Source organism: Sminthopsis crassicaudata, chromosome 4, assembly GCF_048593235.1.
Source record: "Sminthopsis crassicaudata isolate SCR6 chromosome 4, ASM4859323v1, whole genome shotgun sequence".
Classification (NCBI taxonomy): Eukaryota; Metazoa; Chordata; class Mammalia; order Dasyuromorphia; family Dasyuridae; genus Sminthopsis; species Sminthopsis crassicaudata.
In genome coordinates this window covers 175,413,703-175,436,333 of record NC_133620.1, presented here as the reverse complement: position 1 = coordinate 175,436,333, position 22,631 = coordinate 175,413,703, and the positions used below count along the sequence as shown (strand labels likewise).

Here is a 22,631-nt window from a genome sequence, read left to right as displayed (position 1 = left end):
CCTTCTCTGCACTCCACAACCATATCACTGGTCAGATACTGATTATCTTTCATCTACACTATTGAATTGGTCTTCTAAATGGTCTTCTTATATAGTCTTTCTCTATTCCAATCCAATCTGCACTCAGCTGCCAACATGATTGTCTAAAAAGCACGAGTTTGACCTTGTCACTTACCTATTTAATGAGTTTGCAAATACTATTAACTCCAGGATCAAATATAAAGTCCTGTGCTATTTAAAAATGCTTCATGATCTAGTCTCTTTCTACCTTTCTGGTGTTCTTATATTTCACTCTTCTCTACACATTTTATTGCTTGCTTATCTTTAGATGGGGGAAAGTAGAGAAGGAGGGAGAACAAATTGAAACTCAAGATATTACAAAAATGAATGTTGAAAACTATATGTGTAATTTTAAAAAAACAAGTGAAAAAACAAACCCCAAACTGCCTTCTTAAACATAACATCATATCTCCCATATCTGAATATTGGCAGTCCCCTACGCCTGAGAGGTGCTGAGATCCTTTGCTCCTCAAATCTACCTTTTACTATATCTGCCTTTCTTTAAGATTCAGCTCAAATCCTAATTTTTTTTTGGCTGGGGCAATTGGGGTTAAGTGACTTGCCCAGGATCACATAATTAGAAAATGTTAAGTGTTGGAGACCAGATTTTAACTCAGATCCTTCTGACTTCAGGACTTGTACTCTATCCACTGCACCAACTAGCTGCCCCTCAAATCCCACAATCTATAAGAGGGTTTTTTTTTTATCCCCCAGCTTCTAAAAGGCCATCCCCACTCAGATTTTCTTACATTTGCTCAGTATATATTGTTTCTCCCTTCTTGAGAGCAGAAATTACTTTACTTTGTTTATTTCCCTAGAAACTAGCAACTATACCTACCATTTAGTAAATGCTTCAAAATTGTTGCTTCTTGTCCTTGTTTCCACCAAGACATAGAAGCTTTGGATGTGATCCAGTGATAATACTATATGTCTATTAATTGAGGTTCAACCCATTTTGGTTTAGAGAGGCTCACTGCTAAGTTTTTCACAGGGTTATTGGGTTAGGGAAACTCTCAAAGATCTCTTACCAAGTTCTCTGCAGATAGGTCTCAATTAGTGAAAATTGACAAAGTTCCCGATGTGGTACTATATTATTAAAATTTGTACTATATGAAGTTATAATTATAAAAAGTATAGTAATGAGCTCCAGCTCAATTAAAATATACAATGTGATTTCAAATAATTCAACAACTTCAGGGAATTCCTAATTCACAGTAATTGGATTTAAGGATGTTAAATCATGTATGTGGATGCATTTTGATGACATCAGGAATCTTGAAGCATAAGTGGTCCTCAAACTTTTTAAATAGAGGGCCAGTTCACTATCCCTCAGACTGTTGGAGGGTCAGACTATAGTAAAAACAAAAACTCACACTCTGTCTCCGACCCTCAGACCATTTGCCATAACCCGGTGGGCCACATAAACATCCTCAGCGGGCCATAGTTTGAGAACCCTAATGATTACATTATTCACTTGAACAGCAATATGAAAGATGAGTTAGAGAGAGGAAAGAATAGTTACTAGATTATTATAGGAGCCTGAGTTAAAAACAAATCAACAACCAAATAAGTCTTTATTAAATATTTACTATAAATTAAAAAGCAAAAGGCTTTTCAATAAAAATTGAAGAGTTCTTACCCTCAAGGAGCTTACATCATAATAGGGAGGACACTGTATATAAGTTGAGTAATTTCAGGGGAGAGATACTAGATGCTGGAAGAATCAGGGGAACCCTCATATAGGAGGTGATGCTTAAGCTGAGTGTCCAAAGAAATAGCAGGTTTCCTTTAACCAGAATGGCAAAATACATGTCTTCAGCTTTATCAGTGTGTCACTGCCAATGGTTATTAGACAAGGATCTCATATTAATGGTTATCAGTGATTAAATTAATGTTGGACTCAATTAACCCAGTTAATGTAATTGGAAAATTTCTCTAAAAATGCAAGAACACCAAAAGAGGAAAGAAAAGAAAGCAGAGATTTTTCAGGGTTAAAGATTAGCAAAGTAGAAAGGGAAAAATAAAAGTGATAAGATATTATAGATTATAGATATGGCTTGCATATCATTGAAATGTCTGGCATGGGATCCAGGCTAGATGGGAAAGTAGTTAAGATTAGAATAGAAGAGAACTGGAAGAAATCAAGAGATTAAAGGAAAAGGTACTTTGACATTGCTTCTGATCTAGATGAATTCTTAGGCTTATCAATCAGGATGTGTTGAACAAGTAGCATCTGGCAGAATCTATAGACAAATTTTTGTCACCTTGATCACATGAGTCCTAAGATCACCTCTATATCTCTGCTACCAAAAGAATATCTTTGTTCCTCAAGACTGAAGCACATCTTAAGGTGTGACTATTTTTATCTGTCTAAGGTTTCCAAGCAATTGATCTGTGAGGAATAAAAAAATCAACTTTTACCAATAGCTCTAACACAGAATGACATCTCTTCCACTCTGATATAGAACAATTCCTGGGAAGGTTGGTTTATTTGTGTATATCTGTGCTCTTCTATAGGGTATCTTGCTTGGGAATTTGTTTGTGTTATGCTGCACTGGAAACTTCCTGAGATTTTCAGAACAGAAAACACCAGAAGGCCAAGCAATAATGAATCTACTTCAAAGAGCTTTGTAATGAAATTGTAGTATCTTGACTCCCAGTTGCATGTGATTCTCTCCCAGATGTCATACTCCCAAGGGAAATGAATTATAAGCATACCCTCATAGTCCCATTGATCCAACTAAATTCCTCACGGAGCAATAGAAAACATTCTCAAGAGTGAGAAATAAAGACTCCAAGACTTGTTGGCCATGCTGGTTTATTTATTTGTCCAAGAGAACCCACTCTTTTGTCTTTATCATGCTCAGCAAACAAATCTACTATACTGTTGCAGAAAGACAGTGCAAGCTGCTCATGGTCTCCCTTTTAGGTTAAAATTGCATACTATTTCTCAAAGCTCCATTGTGCTAATCCTTTAACTGTACCAATAACTAAGCTCATGCTTTCTAAATTAATGATAAAGTTTCAGGAGCAGTGAGATGGTTGAAATGATGAAACAGGAGCTAGAAATTGGAGATGGGAATTTCAGAGCTCAAGATCTTGAAGGTAGAATAAATTCAAGTGATAAATTGTCATGTCCATTTCTAACAATGAATGACTAAAGCAACTGGGTAGAGAAGGGAAGCATTGGAGTTGAGGGAATCACAGGCCCATAAGAAAATGCTAATATTAATGTTATCAGCATGGATATGAAATTCATTGGGGGATGCAGTAGAAAGTTACTCTTTAACCATATGCTAAATCATTGAATTAGGCTGAAGAATTCAACAGCACACTGTGAGAAGAATAGGGAAAGAATCATATAATCTTTTGCATAAACTTCAAGAATAAAAGCTTTTTTAAAAAGTTTTTTTTATTTTCAAATTATATGCATATATAGTTTTCAATATTCACCCCTGCAAAAATCTTGTTTTGAATTTTTTCTCCCTCCCTTCCCCTACCCCTCCCTTAGATAGAAGTAATCCAATATATGTTGAACATGCAAGTCTTCTATATAAATTTCCATAATTATCATACTGTACAAGAAAAATCATATCAAAAGGAGGAAAATGAAAAAGAAGACAAAAAGCAAGCAAGTAACAAAAAAAGTAAAAATACTATGTTGTGATCCACACTCAGTTGCCACAGTTCTTTCTCTGGGTGCAGAAAGCTTTCTCTATCACCAGTCCATTGCAACTAGCCTGAATCACCTCACTGTTGAAAAGAACCATACCCCCAGTATTGATCATCACATAATTTTATTGTTGCTATGTACAATGTTCTCTTGATTCTACTCACTTCACTTAGCATCAGTTCATGTAAATCTCTCCAAGTTTTTCTGGAATCATCCTGTTAATCATTTCCTATAGAATAATACTATTCCAAAATATTCATATACCATAATTTGTTGAGCTATTCTCCAACTAACAACCATCCATTCAACTTCCAGTTCCTTGCCACTACAAAAAGGGCAGCTACAAACTTTTTTTTTCACATATGGTTCCTTTTCCCTTTTTTATGATCTCTTTGAGGTATAATCCCAGTAGAGACATTGCTGGATCTAACATTATGCACAGCTTGATAGCCCTTTGGGTATAGTTCTATATTGCTCTCCAGAATGGTTGGATTCTTTCATAACTCCACCAACAATGTATTAGTGTCCCAGTTTTCCCATATCCCCTCCAATATTCATCATTATTTGTTCCTGTCATCTTAGCCAATCTGACAGGTGTGTAGTGGTATCTCAAAGTTGTCTTAATTTGCATTTCCCAGAGTTATCTTAATTTGCATTTCCCAGAGTTATCTTAATTTGCATTTCTCTGATCAATAGTGATTTAGATAATTTTTTCATATGACTAGAAACAGTTTTAATTTCTTCTCTGAAAATTGCTTGTTCATGTGCTTTTATCATTTATGAATTGGAGACTGGTTTTTATTCTTATAAATTTGAATCAATTAATTGAAGCAGAGGATCTATAGATTTATAAATGTTTTATAAACAAATTTTTAACAAATTTAAATTCAAAATATTTATTGATCACTTGTTATTTGCAAGACCTTGTGCCAGGTAAAACAAAATATAGAAAGATGAGAAAAACAGTCTTTGTCCTCAAGAGATCTATATCTAGTTGGAAGATATACCAAGCATACAAATAATAGCACAGGTTATAATGACAGTAAAACTACCTTCTATCCCAAGTGTTATAGGGTTTGGGAGGAGAAAATGAGCACACATAGCTACTATGCAAATATGACTATATATATATATATTAATATATATACATATATTAATATAACATAATTTTCTCTCTTTAAAGAAATAATTTGCCAACTAAAACAGAGTTGTAGAACATAGAATATCAATAGTGTAATATGACATCCAATTTAGAGTCAGGAGCCCACAAGTACTGATTCTCACTATACTATTAATTAGTTGTATAACTTTTGGCAAGACATTTAGCCTTTCTGGGACTTAGCTTTTTCACTTATATAATATGGGAGTTGAATTGGATAATTTCTAAGGTTCCTTCCAGATATACAATCCTGTGATCCAATGAAAGTATTTAAATTATCTACTAGATACTCAAATGGCTCTGTTTATTAGTGATTTTAATAAGATTACAAGGATGGAAGAGACCTTGAGAGGCAATCTACATGCCTTTGCCTTTAGGCAAGATCATATCCAAACCAACCCAGAAAGATGAATAGCTGCCCTATTCATCTTCAGATAAATGACTTTCACATCTCCCTTGGTAATCTATATTTAATATGTTTCACAGTCAGAAAAAAACATTCTTTTTCATCTAATTTGAAGCCTTCATGATACAAAAGCCTATGTCCTTTTTTGTCTTCTGTAAAGAATAGCCTGCTACAATTCTCCATTTAAGAGTTCTTCATATACTTAAAAACTAACCTTAGACTTCTGACACTTCTTTTCACCATAGCTAATAATCTTGATCTTATCCAATATTTACATATACATTTCTCCATGAACAACTTACCTAAGCTCTCTCTAATTCTAATAATGTCCTCCAAGTTTGCAAATGACTATTGTCACATTTTAGTGCCTCATTGTTATGATGAACTTGTCCCATATTCTAACCAATATTTATTAATAACTTACTCTGTGTCAGGCATTGAGTGAAGCTGTGGAATTAGAAAGATAATGAATGAAAAAATCATCCTCATGTGTTCACGAGGAAGATAACAATAACATGTATTAATATATGCAGAATAAATCCCTGGGCAACTCAGCCCCTCTTTGTCCCACTTTCCTCTTATGTAAAATGGGGATAATAAGAGTGTGTACCTCACAGGATTATTGTGAGGATCAAATTGCATACAATTGTAATGTGCTTAGAATAATCCAATACAAAGTAAATGCTGTATTTTATTATTATTATTATTGGGGTTTGAGTTGCATAATAAAGAAAGAAAGGAATTCTATGAAGCAGATACAAAAAGAAAGTTAATTTTAGGCAAAAGAAATAATGAACAGAAAAATACAGTAAAAGAAAGGAGATGTAATGTTATGAGTAACAGAGAGGAGACAAATTTGGTTGGCTCACAGAATGGAGATGAGGAAGTTACTTTGCGACTAGAAACATAGAGATTAAGACAAGTTCAGAGACAATAAGAAATCATTGGAGTTTGCTTAATGGGGAAACTACCTGGTGAGATCCATGCTTAAAAAATCCCCCTTACCAACAATGTATAGGATGAACTCAAGTAGGAGAAAATATGAAGCAAATTCAGAACCTTTGGCAATGAGAAACTCAAGAAAAGAAAGTCTGAATTAAAGTGATACTTCTGTGACCATAGAGTTTTGAATATTCTCAATGCTATAAATATAAAAACATCAAAAATTTACCCCCAATAAGATATATAGGATGAGAGTGGAGTCAAGGATTTATCATAGAGATGATTAAACAGGGAGAAGAGAACATTGCCTTTGCAAACAAGTGTCAACATGACTGATAGAGGTCATAAGTGCTAGAGTAATTCAGATCAATAAGAATCAGAGCAATTGGAAATAACTCTCTGGAAGAGGTAAAATTTGAACTGAACACTAAAGGATGATTTGTTTTTGTAGAGAGTAGACATCCTAAATGGTCACTGGTCACTCCCAGTAACTGGTAACTGTTCAACATTGAAACCAAGTTTTACTCTTTGGGGACCACAACTCTGAATATGCTTCCTGATTAGCAACAACTACTTATTCTGGACATGACCTTCCAATCAGCTCTTGGTTTCCTATATAGTTGTGTAATTTATACATTTTTTAGTGATAGGTGATTATATTACACAGAAATAAATCAAAATCTTGATAAAATGTTACAGAGACTATCTCTCATTCTCCCACAATCTGTCAATCTAACATAGAAAGAAGCTAGCTTAAGTTAATAATTTTGTTAATCAATTTCATTCTATCCAAGAAGTATTTATAAAGTAGATATTATATGCCACATACTGCACAACTGAGCTAAGGATACAAGGGGAAAGCAGCCCATAAAACTTTTTAAATAAGTTGTCCTGGTAATAGCCTTATTTCTGAGAGGTTTACCCTTCAAATTCATAAAATATACTGAGAGAAGTGTAGAAGTCTTCAGAAAAAAAAAGATTCTGATTCAAAGTAATATGATCAAGTCTGAGAAAACAGCATACAAAATGAGTATAACAATGTTAATGCAAACAAGCACAAATCAAACAAAAATGATTTTTTGAATTATAAAAAATAAGCTTTGTCTCAAATAGTAGATAAGAAAAGACATTTCTCTTTATGCTTTTGAAGATATGGGTAGGAGAGTGTAAAACTCATTCCTGGATATGAAACATTTCAGGTAACATTTTTTCAATATTTTTCAATGATTAGGTTTGATGAATTTTTTTTATTTCCTCTCTTTCTCTTCTCTTTTAAAAAAATTCGTCGATGTAAGGAATGGTTCTATGGGAGAAAAAGAGAAGTGATATAAGAGGAAATCTAGGTAATTTAAAAACAAATCATCGCAATAAATATTGATGATTTTCAAAGAAAAAAGTTATGACTATCCTTTCTATTAATCTATTTTGTCTCCTAAATTTTAGCCAAGTCTAAAACCTTAAGATGTCTAGATTAAGGTCCTTAAGAACCAGGCTTTTTCTTTGTATCCCTAACATTTAGTATTCTGCCTGACATATAATAGGTGTTTAAAATAAATGCTTTTTGAATGATATTTTCATCATGTCACTGAATATTCTAAGAAGATAATAATTTTACATTTGTCTATTATGATAGATATACCACAAACCATCTCACTTTAAGGACAGCCAGTTACTTTCTTATCTATAATTCTTAATAAAGTTAAACAGAAAATGTTTCTCACTTTCCTATGTGCATGTTCAGGAAGCAGGTCGATTCCTAATTTCCTTTCCAGAGATATTACAAAGTATTAATTCAAAATGTCATAAACATACTGTTTTTGATGTTACCCTATGAGTCAGCATGGCTCTAGGACCCATGTAAAGACGGGCATTTTTGAAATCATGCCTATTCTTTCAGCTGTACAATAATATCTAACCTTTTTCCTAACCAGAGCAGTTATTTTCCCCAAAACTTTGAATGTCTTTTCAATTTTCCTTTGCCAATGGATTCCTATTTATCTCTCTCTAAGCTCTGCTGCAACTGTAAATACTCATTGTGGTAATTCCTGACTCAAGGTATTCTACCCTTAGCTAACTTCTTGATAGGCTATAGCCTGTCAGATAATGGAAAATAGCTTCTATATGTCTAACACTTCCTTTCATTTCAGGCTTGTACTATTTCTGATGAGCAGATAGTTCTTATATATACTGATGGAAGAACAGCACCTTTTCCTGTTCTCCATTTGGCCCCTCACCCCACCACCAAATATTCTTATGTCAGACACATCAATTCTTTGAAATGAAGATAAGCAATTGTGGATGTCTCATGATTATAGCTTCTTTCCAAAGGGCATGCTTTTTAATATTCCATAAAGAATGGAAAGGAATTTATAAAATATAAAAATTTCCCCATCCCTCAGAGTAGGGGAGAGGAGGATACACTATAAATTTCATTATTTTTGTCTCCTAGATTAGAACTTTAAAATTGACTTTACTATTATTTACTATTATTGGAATTGAGAAGTTAAGGGCCTTCTGTTTAGATAGACAGAGTCCTTTAGAATTGCAAATGCCAGTGAATTTCTACATTCAGCATCACTGGTCTGTTTATCAGTGAGTATCAAAGGATGAGAGCAAAATCAGAATTACAATGTATTTACCATATGAATATTCTCTTCCATGATGGAAAATGTTTTATATGTCACCAAAGTAAATGTATTCTAACAATCCTTGTTTAACAGTATCCAATTAATCTGTTACTTCATCAATTCAATTCTATAAATATTTAAAAGTGTCAATTCTGTGCAAAGCACAATATTAGATATAGTACAAAAACCTTCTTGTATAGGAGAACATAATATATACAAAATTAATTTTTTATAAACAGCAACACTGGGGGAACAAAGGAGAGATTTCCAAAAAAAAAAAATTTTTTTAGGATAGAGAGATGGCTTTAATTTGAGGGCATGGAGAAGGTTCATAAAAAGATAACATTAAAGATGAATCTTAAAGGAAGAAAATAATTTAACAGGCATGGTTAAGGAAGAAATACATTCCAGTCATGATGAACATGCTGGATATGAGGTGGGAGGAGGTAGGAATAACTAACTGGTAAGTCAGTTTGGCCAAAACTAGTTTATCTAGAGTGGACTAGAATAAAATAAATCTGAAAAAATAGGTTGGAGATGGATGGTTGATAGCCTTAAGAACCATGATAAGGACTCTGTATTTTTATTTTATGTTGGTTTTAAGTGTTTATATTCCTTTAAATAATGGGGAGTCATTGAAGGTATTTCAGTAGGGGAATAATACAATCAAATCTATATTAGAAAAAAAAATAATCACAGATCTGTGAGCAATGGATTGGAGATGTTAAAATCCAATGAGCATTTCTGAAACTATGCGATCTATTTAAGAACTGTTTTTCTATTTACAATATTAGCATATTTTAAAAGTGGACATGATATATTGGAAAAAACACTGGATTTGGGGTTCAAAATAATTGAGCTCAAACACTATTTACTATCTGTATAACTTTGGAATATCCTTTGTTTGCTCTGAAACTTGATTTTTTTTTCCTCAGATCTAAAAATGAGGCCAAGAATATTCCTATTACCCACCTCACAGGGTTGTTGCAAAAATCAAGTGCTATTATGCACTGAAAAGTGCTATATTATATCAGTTATTACTATTACAAAATGCTGGTGTTTATTATAACTACAAATCTCAAGTTCTGAATTTTTCCCTTATGACCTCTTTCAGTTGATCCGATATTGCAAGCCCAATTCTTATGTTAGGAATCATAGTGTAATTCTAACTTATAAATTGATTGGTGCTGTATCTCATGGAACACTCACTGTTGATTCATCACTGCTATTCTGTATTTCCACACCTCCAATCACCTGCTTTAGATTGTCTATCTCAAACTGATTGCACACACGAGCACAGGTCAGAGAAAAAACAGCTAAATATTTGTTTGTCAAAATGATCAACACCACTCAAATCAAATCAAAACACATGGAAATCAAGGAACAGGATTGCAGATTCACATCTGAGCAACGAACAGTGGGGGAAATTGCCTGCCTTTGAACTATTTTCCCAGCCAAAGGCTGTTCCATTGCCTTGTGCCTCCTCTCTAAAGCTCTTCTGTTTTGTTTCAGTTGGCAGGGTTCATCTACGCCTGTTATGTTGTGAAATGTATTACTGAAGAAGAGGACAGCTGTAAGTATTAAAGCTCTATTGCATTTCTTTCAAGTTGAAAGCAGCTTTTTCAGTGCCTCCTACCTTGCCTTCTTACTTCTTAGACATTAGCCCAAATATATCATTAGAACAAGAGAAGAGCTTTTTGTCCCCAGCAGAGCTTGAAGAGTTTCTCATAAAGGATCTAGTTCAGAATATTACTAAAGTGAGCTTTTACCTATTCAGGAAGCCATAATCTGAGTCTTAAACTTCTTACTGTCCTAAAACAAATATGGCCAAAACCCAGATGAGAATGCTATGAAAAAGCATGTGTCTGTGTAAAAGGAGTTTGGAAAAGAAGGGGGAGAAGGTGAAAAAAAGCTGTCCCCTATAATGTTTTTTCAGGGTTTTTTTAACTGATCATTAACTCTTCTTGAATAAGTTATCTGCATCTGGAGCTAAAATTTTAACAATAATATCCATTCTACAATATTCTCTCTTCAATGACTTCTCTGCAATGCTTGCAAGCATTATCAACTATTGCTAATCTAAAAAACAAAACAAAACTTCCTCCTGATTTTTCTACCCCCATCCAACTATTATCCCATCTCTCTTCATGACATTCATTTCTAAGTTAAATGAAAAAGTTTTCTGCATGCCTCCATCATTTCCTCACCACCTACTCTCTAAGAAAGCAAACTCTTTGAATTTTAAGATTATTTCTATTTCATGAATTGTGCTTGTATCCCTTCTGGCTACCATGATTCCTGGCACATAGTAGGGTGCTTGATAAAATTTATTGATTAAACCTTTGCAAACTGGCTTCCATTCCCCCCACCTCTATTAAAATTTTCCCCAGTGATCTCCTAAAATAATGAGCTTTTCTCAGTCCTTATTTTCCTTGGCTATTAATAGCATTGGACATTGTTGATCAACCCTCCATTTGGATACTTCTATCTCTCTTGGTTTCAGAGACATTATATGCTTTTGAATTTTCTTCAAAGTCCTCTCTAACCACTCCATTGTTGCCACTTTGCTCATTTATTTGAATCTTCCCAATACCCAGAGCTGGATGATGTTCACCAAGACTCAGTTAATTGTCTTCTTTTGTTCTCTCCCATTAGCAATTTTCATTCATAACTATGCCTTTAAACAATACCTCTACACAAATGATTGCCACATCTATATTTCTTGTTCAGACTTATCTTTTGGGATCCAAAATTTCAGAATTTCAGAATGAAAAGAGACTTCAGAAGTAACAATAATCCATGCAGGACAGTACTAACAAGTGGCTGTCCACTTTCCTTAGCAATAGGGAACCCAATAGCTCAGTGATTTAATTGTCATGATTTTCTTGTATCAAATTTAAACCTCCTTCTCTGCAACTTCTATGTTTTGTTTCATCATTTTAGCCTCTTCTAAGATAAACAGCTCTAGTCCCCTCAAGTAGTCTTCACATGGATTTCCATGTGTCTTTAATCATATTTACCATATTTCCCAAGGACACTTTCTTGCCTGACAATGTTGTTCTTATAATGTGACATTAAAAGTGAACATAATCTTTCATATGTTGTTTGACAAAGGTAGCATATACAATAGGACTGCAATCTCTATTTTTTTATACAATAAGGACTTCTCACACTGAGCTTAATGTCCAATAAAATACCCAAATCTTTTTTTTTCTTCAGAAAAGCTGCTATAAAACATAGGAACTTGTGACATTGACTCTAAGTATAGGACTTTACATTTAATTCTACTCAATATTACTACTATTACTAAAACATTATTTTACTACTAATAGTAACATTACTAAAGTATTACAGCACTAAAATATTAATACTACTAAATTTCATCTTCTTAGATTTAGTTCATTCTTTTAGCCTGTCAACTTTTAGATCCTGACTATTTGACAAGGTAGTTTTCCCTCCTAGTTTTATGTGCTTTAGAAATTTGATAGATGTGACAGCTTATGTTTTTCATCCAACTCACTGAAAAAATGTTGAACAGTATAGGACCAAGTACAAATCCCTTTGACACTACATTAGGACCTGTCTTTTGTCATTTCATTTCATTAATCCTTGATTATGTGAGTTCAATGAATTCTGGATCCATCTAACTATACTGTCATCTTCCAAAAAAACTAGTATGAAAAATTTTAGCAAATATTTTACTTAACAATATTTGTATTTCATTCAAAGCACTTTAAAATATCTCATGTTGTCCTTACCCTGAAAAATGAGTGATATTATTATCCCCATTTTATAGACAAAGAAACTGAGGTACAGGTTACATTAGTGTCTTAGTCAAGATTTGAATTTTTCCCAACTCCTGTGTCTACTGGGATATCTACTGCCAAGAAATATTATGTCTAGAACATATGCTTGACCTAGTACCTCTATCATAAAACGAGATTAGTCTACCATGACTAATTTTTGATGAACAAGTTAGCTTTTCCATGATTCCTGCTTCCTTTCCTAAATGTTTACTGTTCCTTTAGTGATATGTTCTAGGACTTTGTTGGGAACCAAAGTCAAGATTATTTCCTGCAATATTCAGTTTCTATTCCTTTAAAAAAAAAAAAGTATGATGATATTTTCACTTCTCTAGACCTACAGCCCTTCTCATTGTTTATTATCTTCCTAAGATCTATAACACTATCACAATCAGTTAGTCCTTCTAGTATCCTGTGATATAGATTGTTTGGGCTGTGTGTTTTTGAGCTTATTGAGTATACCATCTCTTATTTTCTTTTTGTGTATAACCATTTTTGTTTGTCCTTTCTAGTGTGAGGAGCCTTCTTTTGTTCTCAATATAACTAAAAGATCTCTTTTTTTACTGCTTGTTTTTCATAGCATTTATCACCATCCTAATTCATTCTGATCCTGAATCCTAATGCTATTCTTAGAAATCCTTGCCCTGCTTTTGTATTTATTTCAGATTTGTCCATAGGATTATCTCTACCTGGATCTCCAACCTCAAACTCGATATATACAAAAGTAGAATCCTTCAACTCTGCTCCCTTCGTCTGACAACTATTTTAATGATTGGTGTTTTCATGTATTCTCATTATCTCTAGTATTTGAACCTTAGTGTTATTTTAACTTCTCCATCTCATTTTTCAGATTCTAGAATCAAGACCTACAGATTTTATCTTTATATAGCTCTTATTTCTGTCCCTTTTTCCCCTAATCACCACTGCTGACACCCAAGCATGGTCCTAATTTTTGCCAGAATGAACTTTGTAAAAGCCTATTAACATATCTTCTTGCCTCCACTCTCTCCTCCCATCCTCTCTGATCCACCTTCCTACTACAAATAGACTAATGTTTCTCATGCTTAAATTTATTGTACCACGCCTCCCCTTAAAATCTTTCTATTGAATTCTTTGTTATCATTCAAGAACCTTTAAATCCTGGTGCCACTTTACCTTTCTAATTTAAACTCATACTACTCTCTAAGTTTCTGTGCTTTAGCCAAAATACACCACTCACCAGCCCCTGAACATGACTTGTGTTTTTATTCACAATGTTCCCAGTCCTTTTCTTGTTTTTTCTAAATTCTCATTCTTTCTTTTAAGTGCTCCAGCTCATTTAGCACAAGTCACTTCAGCAAAAAAAAAATAAATAAATAAATAAAATAAAAAATAAAAGTGCTCCAAGAATAGCATCTCTTCTATGAAGGCCTTTGTAAAGGGCTAGAACTGAGCAAATGCACTTGGATAATGGAGCATGTGAGACTAATTGCCAATTGGACAATTCTCTATTAACATGTTTGATGGTTGACCCTCCCCAACTATTCTGTACTGGCTTGATTGGTGGGACAAAGAAGGGGAAGTGACTTGTGTGGGTGGAGTAGGAGGAGGAAATTGAGGCATTCTCCTGGTGGGTGGAGAGAGAGGAAGGTGGTGTGGAGATTGCTAGATTTAATCCCCTGACAGCGACCCCAAAAGACCAAGAATAAAGCTTTTTGCTGATCCTGACTCTGGCTGATTTCTGGGAAGATGGAGTTCCAGTAGGCCTTATCTCTTGTAAATCTCTTATAGATTTATCACATATTAATTTGTCCTAAATACATATACATTTTTATATATGCATATTTGTGTATATTATATCTCCTTTCCATACTGTAGACTGTGAGGAAAGAGGGTATGAATTTTCAAAATATGGTATGATTCCCAGTTCCAAATCTTTTACTTAATAGTATTAAGAAATCACTTTATTGAAAGATCTTTTAAAATATTTGTCAGACTGAAAACTAAGAAAAAGCATGAAAAATTTACCTTAAGATCTGGCTTCATGTCATTGCAGAAACTATTTTATGAGATTTATATCCTATATTTCTTTCCATTTCAAAGTCTTCACATACAGTTTAAGTTATAACAATAGTTTATTCCACATCCAGATCCATTCTCAGCCCCATACACTGCAGGTAAAGGTTTAATAACATTTAGAAATAGAAACAACCTTGCAGATGAAGATGGTTAAAACCCACTTAGAGAAACTATCAAGAATTTCTACTGAAGTGGAAAAGTCATTGCCTAACCTCTCAACTCATGTGAGCTGAAAATTTTGTTGTATCTTATTGATTAGAAATGAAAGAACAGAGTATAATATTTGGTTTTCTTTCTCCTTATTCTTCTTAGTACTAATCTACTAGAGTGGGATTTACTCTAAGGAGATTTCAAAAGGAGGAATTATTTTGTTTAATGATTACCATGATTTGAAAGTGAGGAGATAGAAGGAAAATAATTCATTCTTCACACTAGAAGTCTCATAGAGTAGTGATGCATTGCATAGTAGATTTCAAGGCAGGGTGATCTCAGTTCAAATATGATATTTGATAGTTACTAACTGTGTAAACATGGTATAATCTCTCTGAACTTCAGATTTCTCATCTGTAAAATTAGGTGGGAGGGACAATCCTCTAAAGTCCCTCTAGCTGTGATATACGATAAATATATGATAAATAATCTGTTTTAAAACCATGAGAGATGAATGAGGGAAGTAAAAGGAATAAGTAAATTTAAATATTTCTCCACATCTTTTTGTCAATTCATTATATATAATATATATTTTGAAATATGTATATATGTGTGAATATATATAAACATGAATGTTTATATTGGGGCATAGGGGTGTACATTTTCAGCCACATTTTAGTCGTGTCTGACTGTGACCCCATTTGGTATTTTCTTAGCAGAGATACTGAAGTTGTTTGCATTTCCTTCTCCAGCTGATTTTACTGATAAGGAAACTAAAGCGTTAAATGATTTGCCCAAAATCACAAAGCTAGTAAGTATCTGAGGCCAGTATTGAACTCAGGAACATCAGTCTTCCTGAGTCCAGGTACAGTGCTCTCTTTACTGTACCACTTAGCTACTCCAGATATAAACATACAAATATCATGCCTCAACAAAAATGTGTGTCCTAGGATTTTCACTTGTTTAGAAGAACTGATTTTGTAAAATTATGTTGCTTTATTCTTTGGGGAGTGTTTTAAATTCCCTCCAGTCTCTCAGCTGGAAAGAATTTCTAGGAATATATTCAAAGCCAAGATTTATAACAGATTTGATTTAAAACTTGGCTGCATTAACTTAATTGATGACAGTATTTTCTTTGCTTATTTAAGTACCATACATGTATCAAAGATTGTAGAAGAAAAAGTGTTCAAAGAATTTTGATATTTGCTTAACTTAAGGCCATCTCATCAACAGAAAATACCTCCCAACCAAGTTATACAACCATTCATTGTTATACAATCATTCAAAAATTCATTATAAAGGTAGATGTGAGCAGGCTCCACAAAAGCCCTGCCTCTGTCCTAGAATAAATTCCCTCTTAACCCATTTGTCTTTCCAACCTGATCAAATAGTTCTTACCATATATCATCAGAAATATTATATACTTTTTCAACATTCTGGATGTTTATAATGGAAGTTTAAAAGATTACAAATGCAAATTTTATCTATTTTTCACTAATGGAGGGAAATTTGTCAAGGAGTATACTAGGAAAAAAGAAAAAGAAAAAGCTAACCACTCTAAGTAAGAGGGAAAGCTCAAAGTCAAACATAAATTGCATGTAAAAAAATGAGAAGGTGCCTATTTTCAAGTTTTGCTTAGTATATAGCACACAAGTGGAAACTTGAGTCCTGAATTTTAAAAATTCAACTCCATTCAAGTCAACAAGAATTCATTCATTTTTAAAAGTATCTGTTATGTGTCAGTCACTTATGCTCGGTGCTTGGGATATAGGGACAAAAATAAATCAGCCTCTACTCTCAAGGGACTTTTTTATATCAAGGCTAAAAGCTAGCTTTTATAGGTGTGAATTAAATCATCAAATAAATACTTAAAAGGACAGACTACACTTTAGCTTTAACATACTATTTTCCAGAGGTAGCAAGTAGAGGAAGGGAAGGCACTGAAACTCTAGCATCATTCCTCATGTAAAGAAAAGTCTAGTAACAACCAGAGATTCCTTTATAGGACACCTCAAGATATTCCATTTGTTATGACAGGTAAAGGCTCTCAAAGAATTCCAAGGGTCTTGTTTCCTTTTCATCTATCATTTCATCTCCTTACTCAAAATGAGAGATCACAGCCTCTTCTCTACAACTATTTTTCATCAGAGGAAGGAAATTCTATCCCAGGGAGGTGCCCAAACTTAGGAAATTACAAGTCTATACTTTCTCCAACTCTCCCAAATCATGTTATCAAATCTTTTAAAAATATCTTGCTGTACCTGATATTTGTAATCCTAAAATAATGTTCTTCTGCCTCAAAGTGAGCTCCTTTTTCTATGTAATTACTACCTTTCCTAAAAACAACCACAAAGATTCAATGTATTTTTTTAATAATTAAATACTCAATGTGAGAAAAACTCTAGAATGTCATTAATAAAGCCAACACCTTCAGGGAACTTCTAAAATGAAAGTAATATTGAAAATGAATTTTAGATACTTAACTGGCAACTTCATCTACTCATACACACACCTATTCATCTATTTTACCTTAAGACCATTTGGGCTTGGAATGAATAGTGCATTCAATGTATAAAACAGCAAATATAATCTTACCAAGTTGAAAAGAATCACAGGAACTAGTTTCTATTTCTAATTCTCTGTAGCTAATCATTCCCTATCATTTTTATTTCCCTTTCCTTTTGAAGACTTACTGAGAAGAATATTAATTTATTAAATACTTTGTCTTTCTCCAATTTACTAGGATTACTGGGGGGTTAGTTATTGTTGTCTAGGTGCTGGTCACTTACTCTCCCTTTTGCTATTTGACATCTCTATAATAATGAACATTCCTTCCTTCTTTCCAAATCTGACTACAATTGCATTGACTCCAATGTGCTTTTTGTACAAAACAAGATAAACCATCTTACTTGGTAAGCTGTGAGGGAAAATTGTGAAGTTTCAAGGAGTAGTTAGTGCTATAAAAATTTGCTTTTTTTCTTTTAAGGGGTCAAGCTATTTTTGGAGTCCCATACTTTAATGATGATTGTTTTAGATCTTCGAAAGACCATACTAAAATAATTATTTACTTTGTTTAGCTGAAATCCCTTACATCTTTTGTCTCCCCTAATGAGAATTTGAGATCCTTGAGAGCAAAAACTGACTAATTTTTATTACAATTCAGTGCATTGCTTTTGTATGGGAAAAGTGCTTAATATATTTTTCATTCACTTATTCATTTAGTGTCCATATTTCTCCTCCAAACTAAAGCAAACCATTTAAATTTCCATGCTCATCAACTCAAATTTTGGCACACTAGTAAATGATATATTGTTAGACAATGTCCTCTCCAAATCATATGGACACTATTTGATAAAATTCCTTTCCCTTCAGTCAGAGCTTATATTGAAATTTTAAAAATCAAACCTTATACAGATCTATCATACTTTACTATATTCTAGATATAAAGGGAGGGGGAAAACATACAACCTCTTGATAAGAACTAAAAATATTTGTCTGTGTAGATGGCCAGATTCAGCAGCACACGCCAATACAGAGTTTCATATTACTGTTGTGCAAATTTTTATGTTGTTTCCTCATCTATAAGATACACAAAATTCTTAACCCAAAAAGTTCTGTCTACCTTCATTTATTTTCTAGACTGCAATTAACTGGTGCCCTCTTGTGGTCTTTAAGAAGAAAACTCACTAAACTCACTATCATTCAAAAAATTATACTAAGTACTGGCAGTGAAAGCAAATAGCCAAAGTGATTCCTTCCATCAAAGGGCTTACATTCTAATAGGGAAGGGCAAATGTATACATATAAGTATAAACAAATTTTACAAAACATAAATACAAAGTAATTTTAACGGGAAAGACTGTAAAGATAAAAGGAGTGTAGCTGGGAAAGTCCCCCTATAATTTTTTTTTTCATTTCAGTTAAATGTTGAAGGAACCTAAGGGATTCTAAGAGACAGAGATAAATAAAAAGGAAGAATATCCCAGACATAAGATTTAGCCAGGAAAAAAATACAGAAATGAAACATAGTGCACTGTTTATGAGAAACAGCAAATAAGCCAGTATTACAATAATAGAGAATATGTATAAGAAGATTGGAACAATAAGAAAGTATTTATGAAAAATCATCTAATTTCCAAAAGATATTATATTTAATCTAGAGGTAATAGAGAGTTTTTGGAGGTTTTAGCAGATGATTGCTGTTTATTATTGTTGTTTATTTTCTTGTAGATGATGTTTCCCTATCCTTTGGGGAAAGATACAACATGGTGAGATTTGCTGATGTTTTACAATGAGTCAAATCCAATTCATTGAAGTTGCATTTTGGAGGGTTTTGAGCAATGATAAGAAATGGCTTGCCCTCTCCTTTTCCAGCTCATTTTATAGATGAGGAACTGAGACAAACAAACTTAAATGACTTTCCCAGGATCATATACTAGTAAATATCTAATACCAGATTTGAATTCAGGTTTTCCTGACTCCAGGAGATCATACTATCCATTGCACTATGACTTAGCTACCCATCATGAGATTTGTGCCATGTGGGAAAAACATCCTTTTGGCAGTTGGATAGGAGATGGATTAAAACGGCAACAGACTTGAGACAGAGACCATTTACAAGGGTATTTTTCCTGTTTTGACTTGCTTCACTTCCTATCATTCCTGTATTTTTCTGAATTCCACATGATTTCCTCCAGTGTGATAATGTTACTTCTTTTCACTCTTTTTTATAAGAATGTTTTCTCCATCTTCTGGTCTTAATCATGTCTTCGTGTCTTTAAAATAATCTGATCTTCTTAAGGAAAAAAAAAACCATTATTTAAAATGGAGGCACTTTTTTCTTTCTATTTTGCTAATTCTCTCTGAGGGTGTCATATGATCAATTTGGTCTTGCTCTTAGATGAAAGAATAAATGTGACTGTATGCAGAATAGAAAGCCTAATATAGAAAAAGAAAGCTCTTCTAATTGTATTAAACATCTACCATCTGGAATATACTGGCATAACCAATTTGATGTCATCAATTACTTCCAAGCAATCACAATTTTAGGCAAAGTAATGTTAGAAGGGGCAAGTAGTACCATAAGGATAATACTATATGTGGAGAATAATGCAATTAGACTAAATGACCTTTTAGCTCTAAGTCTTCATGTCACATGACTAATTCTACAAGTCTGCCAAATGACATCATAATGTTACATTGCAGTTTGGAGTTGTTATGATCTATGAAGATTTTTATTAGAAAAGGAGATGTTGGTTGAAGTAAAGTAATATTGGATGGATGGATAGATAGGTAGGTAGATAGGCAGACAGATCAAAAAGGGATATATATATTAGTAGTTAAAATGATTAGTGGAAAAGTTCCCCTTTTGGGGGCCAATATTCATAGGTATTTAGTCTGAACACAAAAATTTTAGTGTGTTTCCTCACAGCCTAAAACTGTATCGTGAATTAAAGATGGCAAGACAAAGGGGAAAACTGGAAGCTAGGGGATGATACATGTTTCAGTGTTAAGATGTTGATATGAACACAGAGAGATTAAGTTTGCCAAAATTCCATAGTACCATCTGATTTGTGGCATGAAAAGGAAAGAATAAGTACATAAACAAACAAAAAGCAAGAAGCTCATCTTGGGAAATTAGATTGTTTCCAGAAATCCTGAGAACCATTGGGATGGTTATGTCTTTAAAATCATTCTTTTGATAATTATGTTTCCCAGTTATCACTTAATTTCTCTCTTTATTCTTAAAGATTTACTGATGCCTTTGTTTCCATATCACAGTAATTTCCAGATACACACTTTTATACACCAAAAGCACCTTCTCTTGTCACAAAGTAAAATGTTAAGAAAAACTAATTAACACAACTGTTTGTCAGTATAATATGTGCAACATTCTATCCTCATATACCCTCAACTCTCAAAAAAAAAAAAGCAAGTAATGATGTTTCTTCATCTCTTCTCTAGGACCAAGATTGGTTATGACAATTATCCAGGGTTCAGCTTCAAGTGTTCTTTTCATTTACATTATTGCAGTCATTGTTCTCACTCCATTTCTTCCAAGTGTTTTTGTAGTGACCTCTAATAGTGATTCATTTAGCAAAGTGATCTTAACTCTCTTCTTAACAGCAGGTAGGCTGAGAAATACTGAATCTTAGAAAAGTAGGACACTACATCTAAGTATTTTGTTGTTGTTCAGTCGTTTTTCAGACGTGTGATTTTTCATGACCCCAGTAGAGATTTTTTTAGCAAAGTTACTAAAATGGTTTGCCATTTCCATCTCCAGCACATTTTATAGATAAGGAAACTGAGTCAAACAGGGTTGAGTGACTTATCCAGAATCACATAGGCCAGTTCTGAACTCCTAGAGAATGTGTTTTCCTGCTTCCAGTCCCTTCACTCTCTCCACTGTGCCCCCTAACTGCCCCAGATTGAATATCTGAGTATAAGACACATAATTTTGTCCTGAATAATGATCATCTCACTGGACTCTGAGATCAAGCCATTCAGACTTATGTAGAGATAAATATCTGTAGAGAAATATATAAGCATAGCTACAGATATCTCAGAGATTCTTCCTCATAGAGAACAACTAGAGTAGTGCTATTTCAATAAAAGAAAGTAAGAAAAAAAGAAAAGCACAGTTGACATTTAAGTGAAACTGCTCTATCCAAGCTTATAGAACCAAAACAGAGTCAATGAAGCTTTAGCTATGATTGGTTGGCATTGTGTAGCAGAGAGTGAAACAGAAACAAACTTAAAGCTCAGAGGAGGTGCAGTTTGTTTAAATAATAGTAAGTAATTAGGCTGAAGACAAAATCAGTGATGGCATTTTATAATTACAATTAATTTAAAGGTTAATTTCCTTTGGTGCTAAAATCTTATTTAAAACATTTACCAGGAAAGGAAATTAGGATGTTACTATCAAGATGCATAGAGTACTTCTGGGAATCCATGCCTATTATCACTAGAAAATTGGGTTAGGCTCAAAGTGGGAATTTCAATTCATTTTAGTATATAATAGATGGCATTAGGGCCCTCAGTCAGTGGGGTTGGTTAGGGTAGGGAGTGTAAGATTTGCATTTTCTTTGTTTGTAGGATTAATTGCAAATGTTTCCAACAAAAGGCCCCAGTTTATACATGAACAACCCTGACATGGAAAGAAAATTGGTTATGGATTGCTGCCTTCGTAACTAATGAAGTTAATGTTAAAGGAATTCCCAAGAGTTGATCTGAGGCATGAAGCACGCCCATTCATGCACATAAACACAACTAAATGACATCAATTGTGGAAGTAGAGGGGGAAAGGTGTGCCAGGTAGCACTGTGTGTGACTCCCTTTGCACCCCCTATTTCTAAGTCCTCTTTTTTTTTCTCATCATTCTGTGTCTCTATTGGGAACCCTCATGCTTAAAGTTTCCAAAAATCTAAATAACATAACATGGATGCTTAAAGAAAATAATAATCTGTTTCAGCAGCTCATCTCTATGGGACCTTGTTTAGTAAAATCAATGCATAATAGTAATAGCCAGGGGAAGAACTTGCTATTTTATATTCATCTGATTTCCATTTATCACCATTACTGAGTTTTCTTAAATGAAACATTTTAAACAAGTCTTTAAATATTGTATTGCTGCCATTGGTGTGGAAACTCATGGAAACTCATGGAAACATAAAATATCATAGATTTATGGAGGTAAAAGGGGATTTAGTGATCGTTTAAGACAAACCCTAAATTTACAGATTAAGAAACTGAG

The 22,631-nt window shown here is 33.6% G+C and overlaps 1 protein-coding gene across 1 annotated transcript in view; it reads left to right on the top strand.

Moving 5' to 3' along the window:
* Positions 1–22,631, top strand: part of NKAIN2 (sodium/potassium transporting ATPase interacting 2) — a 1,389,007-nt gene that overhangs the window by 1,343,187 nt on the left and 23,189 nt on the right. The window contains exon 5 of the mRNA XM_074309950.1: positions 10,380–10,440. Within this exon, the coding sequence (XP_074166051.1) occupies positions 10,380–10,440 (61 nt within the window). The remainder of the gene's footprint in view (positions 1–10,379; positions 10,441–22,631) is intronic.